The sequence below is a fragment of the Meriones unguiculatus genome, chromosome 3 (genome assembly GCF_030254825.1).
Source record: "Meriones unguiculatus strain TT.TT164.6M chromosome 3, Bangor_MerUng_6.1, whole genome shotgun sequence".
Taxonomy (NCBI): domain Eukaryota; kingdom Metazoa; phylum Chordata; class Mammalia; order Rodentia; family Muridae; genus Meriones; species Meriones unguiculatus.
The window spans coordinates 44,734,653-44,740,149 of NC_083351.1; the positions used below are offsets into that span (position 1 = coordinate 44,734,653).

The 5,497-nt window shown below is 35.3% G+C and overlaps 1 protein-coding gene across 1 annotated transcript; it reads left to right on the forward strand.

The window, feature by feature from the left end:
- Window positions 1-4,571: 4,571 nt before the first annotated feature.
- Window positions 4,572-5,009, forward strand: LOC110541393 (large ribosomal subunit protein eL31-like). The gene has a single exon (XM_060378675.1). The coding sequence runs from the start codon at window positions 4,585-4,587 to the stop codon at window positions 4,960-4,962; it is 378 nt and encodes a 125-aa protein (XP_060234658.1). The 5' UTR covers window positions 4,572-4,584; the 3' UTR covers window positions 4,963-5,009.
- The last annotated feature ends 488 nt before the right edge of the window (window positions 5,010-5,497 follow it).

Consider the following 5,497-nt stretch of genomic DNA (forward strand, 5'->3'; position numbering starts at 1 on the left):
AAACTGTAATTAATAAAAATAAAAAATTAAAAAATAATACAATAAAAAATTGATTAATAAAAAAGAAAAAATTTAGATGAGGTGATAAGGTAAAAAAATAAAATTTATAAATCTGATTAAGTTAATATTAAAGTGTTAGAACATAAGAATCACAAATACTTATAAACTAATAACAAATTAATTTAGCAATAGGAGATGAAATATAAAATATATAGGATTAAAGTTTTCTTTATAGCTAAATGGTGACATTCAAATTATAGAAATAAAAAAATATGTGTAACTCATATTATAGGCTTATGAAACCTTTATTAAAATTCCTTTGTCCTCTCATGAAGAATTTATTAAATTTCAAGATTTTTCCAAGCCAATTCTATCTTGAGTGCTATAAAGTTGAAAATCAAACAAAAGAAATACCATTAACAGCCCATCACATAGCAAGGTAATAAGACTCTTATAAAAAAGAAAGAAAGAAAGAAAGAAAGAAAGAAAGAAAGAAAGAAAGAAAGAAAGAAAGAAAGAAACAAAGAAAGAAAGAAAGAAAGAAACAAAGAAAGAAATCTTCTAAAGTTTAAAAAAAACTGATTTTTAAATGACCTAAACAAAAACATTGCATATAAAAGTTCACAGGATCTGGCAAAAGTTCTTCCAAGAAAAAACTTGGGACTTTTCTTGATTTTTTTATCACCACATAAGAAAGAATAGAAAGAAACTAACTATTTAGCTCACTAAGATAAAAAAATAAAAACTCATAATAATAAGCAAGTATAAAAGATATATAAAAATAAAGGAAAATTTAATTAAATTCAAAAGTTTGTGAACAAGAGCATTTGAAAAATTTTTTCTTTAATCAGTAAAATATAAAAAAAATTAAAATTCTTATAAAGAATAATGAAAATAAGATCAAAATCAAGACAAGGAAGAAACCAAATTAAAAATATGAAAGAAATTTATGCAAAAATAAAATGCTAATAAAACTATAATTATTAACTTATTATATTATTTAAAACTCTATCAATAGAGTGACATCCCCAGAAATGACAAAACCAAGCTAACTGATAAACCTTGAGAATATGAAACAATTTTTTTTTGTAACTTTGTAAAAAACATTGGGCTTTGAAAACAAAGAGTGATGCTCTCCAACTAATTATATAAGGCACAGGTTTCTGACATTAAATGCAATATATATATATAACATTTCAAAAACAGTACTGAATTTTGTCAACAAATGTACACTAAACGCTCTCAAATATGAATGTCAGTTTTATATTATAGGACTTCTCCTTTTGAGTCTTGGGAAACAATTTTGCTGAGACCAGATGTCTCAACAAGAGAAATCAGACGTGGCTTAAACTGTTTAGAACTCTCTTTGAAGGTACCAGATAATTCACTAAATTCTTTAGTCAGGACTTGAAAGACCAAAGCCAAAGCTAAAACAAGACCATCAAGAGTCAGCTAGCATTCAGATTTCCTTTTACCCTTAGGCAGCTCTCAATACCTGGCATTAAGAAAAACTAAAATAGCATCTACTGAGAAAATTATCATTTCTTTTAGATTTTCCAATTTGATAGAGTATAGGTTTTTAAAGTATGCCCTTAGGATTATCTGGATTTCCTTGGCGTCAGCTGTTATGTTCCCTGTTTATTTCTGATTTTGTTAATTTGGATATTCTCTCTCTACCTTTTAGTTAATTTAGATAAGAGTTTGTCAATCTTACTGATTTTATTGATTCTTTGTGTTATTCTATTTGTTTCTATTTTATTGATTGCAGCCCTGAAGTTGATTATTTCTTGCCATCTGCTTCTCTTGAGTATAATTTCTCCTTTTTGTTCTACAGCTTTCAGGTGTGCTGTTAAGTTGCTAATATGAGATCTCTCTAGAAACAAATGTTTGTTTGTCTGTTTGTTTTGTTTATGCAGGTACTTAGTGCTATCAACTTTCCTCTTAGAACTGTCTTCATTGTGTCCCATAAGTTTGAGTATGGTGTGTATTCATTTGCATTCAATTCTGGAAAGTCTTTGATTTTTTTTTATTTCTTTCTTGATCCATGTTTCATTCAGTAGAGAGTTGTTCAATATTCATGAGTTTATAAGCTTTCTGTTGCTTCTTTAATCTGTGGTGGTCTGATAGGATGCAGGGAGTATTTCAATTCTCTTGTATCTGTTTTAGACTTGCTTTGTGTTTGATAAGTGGTCATTTTGGAGGAAGTTCCATGAGGTACAAAGAAGAATGTATATTCTTTTCTGTTTGGTTGAAATGTTCTGTAAATATCTGTTAAGTTCATTTGGTTTATAATGTCTGTTAGCTCTAGCGATTCTCTGTTTAGCTTTTTCCTAGATGACCTATCTATGGGTGAAAGTGGATATTTGCCATTAAATAAATAATAACCAAGCTGCATAGACCCAGAAAGGTTAGGCATATAAGAAGGACTAGGATCTCCCTGGGAGGGGGAAATAACATAGATTTTGAGTGGACCAGAGTGGGTCAGTTCGGGAGGTGGAGGGGAGATGGCATTGAGAGAGGGGATGAGGGCAAAGCAGCTAGAATTGAAGGGAATTTAAGGGGCAATATGAAAACAGTGCAGTGGAACCTTCTATACTATATGAAGTAGGACCTAATTAAGTCTCTAAATAATGAAGGCGTTGAGAACCCTAATTGGTCATCTCTTGTCACCAAACAAAACTACTATTCCTGGGGCTGGGAACATTCAGTTGAGTTGTTGGTCAAAAGAGTCCTATGGAAATCCCTAAACAACTGAGGCTGTTTACAAGACAATAGGTTGCTGTCCAGAAACTGATAGTAAGGCCCCATTACTGAAGACAACACCCACACAATTCATTGAATGAGGAATGGTCAAGCTGGTACCACATAGAACCTTTACCCCCACATTCTGGCGTCTTCAGTAGGGGAAGGTATTCTGCAGGCTACCAAAAGAGAAACATAAATACCAATCTAACCACAAAACCTTTGATCTTCCTGCAAAATATGCTAGGACAATGGTGGCATGAACCTTGTGGCAGTAACAAATGTTGATTTGACTTAAAGCCCACTCCATGAGATGGAATTCATACCTGACACTGGTTGGCTAACCAAGAACCAAAGAACATAAAGCCCAGAGACCTAAGATAAATCCAAATACTACTGGCCAAAAAAAAAAAAAAAAAAAAGTAACAATAAAATGACTCCTATTGATATTCTGCTATACTCAAAGATTGCTGTCTTACTCAGCCATCATCACAGAGGCTTCCTCCTACAGCAGATGAGAAAAAATAGAGACCTACAGTCAGATGTTTTACACAGAGAGAGAGAGAAAGAGAGAGAGAGAGAGAGAGAGAGAGAGAAAGAGAGAGAGAGAGAGAGAGAGAGAGAGAGAGAGAGAGATTGGAACACACAACTCTGAATGAGATGTCTCCATCAAATCCCTCTCTCAGAACTCAGAGAACCCTATGGAAGAGAAGGCATGATGAGCAGGAGAGAAGAGGGACAGAGATCAAAGCCCTCTCAATCAACTCAGCAAAGCTCATATAAACTCAAACAGACTGAAGCAGCCATCATGGGGCCTACATGGGTCTGCGCCAGGTCCTCAGGTCCTCTGGATATATGCTACAGCTCTCAGTTTAGTGCCTTCAGGTGACTCCTGAATGTATAAACAAGTGGGTGTTTGATCTTTGTCCCTTCTCTTGGGGCTCTCTTATTTTTCTATTTTACTTTTGTTTGATTTGTTCAACTTTGATATGATGGTATTTATTTTATCTTATTATATTTTAGTTTTCATGTTTGGTTAACTCTTTTTATATATTATTATAAATGTAGGTTTGTTGGGAGCAGCAAGGGAGGAAGGGGAGCGTGTGCTGGGGGAGAAGAGCGAGAGAACAGGAAGTGGGGAAGAAACAAAGGCTAAAAGGGTGGTTGTTATCTCTTAGAAACCTGCTCTTTTCTAATGACAGAGAGAAAGGGAGTACTTCTGGATGGGAGGCAAGGGGAAGGCATTGGGAGGAGCAAAGAAAAGGGAAATTGTATTCAGACTATAATGTGTGAGAAAAGAATCTATGTGTAACAAAAGAAAAAAAAGAAAAAACTAAAAGAAACTAAAAAAACTGAAAGCAATGGTAAAAATAAATTTATTTTTTCTAAAAGTAAACAGACAATAATTCAAGCAAGAAGTCTTAGCTGGGCTCTTTGATCACCTACCTCCCCCTGAGTGGGGAGTAGCCTTACCAGGCCACATAAGAAAACAATGCAGCCAGTCCTGATGAGACCTCATAGGCTAGGGTCAGAGGGAAAGGGAGGAGGACCTCTTCTATCAGTGGACTTGGGGAGGAGCATGGGAGGAGCTGAGGAAGGGAAAGTGGAATTGGGAGGGAATGAAGGAGGGGGCTATAGCTGAGATACAAAGTGAATAAACTGTAATTAATAAAAATATATTAATTAAAAAAATTTTAAAAGAAGTCTTAGCTGAAAGATAAATACAAAAATTGTAGTTTGGATGTTCCAGTTTGATCAAGGAGACTAATTTCTTAAGCTAAGTATGAGGAGAAGCTAAGTAGAAAGTCTCTTTTGAAAAATCAAGAGCTTGGCCCCGGCAGAATGGCTCCCACCAAGAAGGGTGGCGAGAAGAAGAAGGGCCGCTCTGCCATCAACGAGGTGGTGACCCGGGAGTACACCATCAACATCCACAAGCGCATCCATGGCGTGGGCTTCAAGAAGCTTGCTCCCCGGGCACTCAAAGAAATTCGGAAGTTTGCCATGAAAGAGATGGGGACTCCAGATGTGCACATAGATACAAGGCTCAATAAAGCTGTCTGGGCCAAAGGAATAAGGAATGTTCCGTATCGCATCCGAGTACGTTTGTCCAGAAAACGTAATGAAGATGAGGATTCACCAAACAAGCTCTACACATTGGTAACTTACGTGCCGGTGACCACCTTCAAAAATCTACAGACGGTCAATGTGGATGAGAACTAAACTGAATGTCAAAGTTGCAGAACTGCAAAAAAAAAAAAAAAAAAAAAAAAAAAAATCAAGTTTTGGGAGCTGGAGAGATGTCTCAGTGGATAAGAGCACTGGCTGCTCTTCCAGAGGTCCTGAGTTCAATTCCCAGTAACCACATGGTGGCTCACAACCATCTATAATGGGATCTGGTGCTCTTTTATGTCATACAGGCATTTATTCAGATAGAGTGCTCATATGTATAAATAAATAAATCTTAAAAAAAAAAGAAAATCAAAGTTTTAAAAATACTGAAAGATTCCTGACTTATTTCCTCTTTTCTCCTTCTTCTGATGCCCATCCTCTTTGTCTTTCTGGATAGGAATTGAGCATTTTAGCAAGAGTCCTCCCTCTTGATTAGTTTCTTTAGGTATACAGATTTTAGTAGGTTTATCCTATATTATATGTCTCTATGAGTGAGTGTATACCATGTGTGTCTTTCTGCTTCCGTGATAACTCACTCAGGATGATCTTTTCCACCATTTACCTGCAAATTTCATGCTTTCCTTAT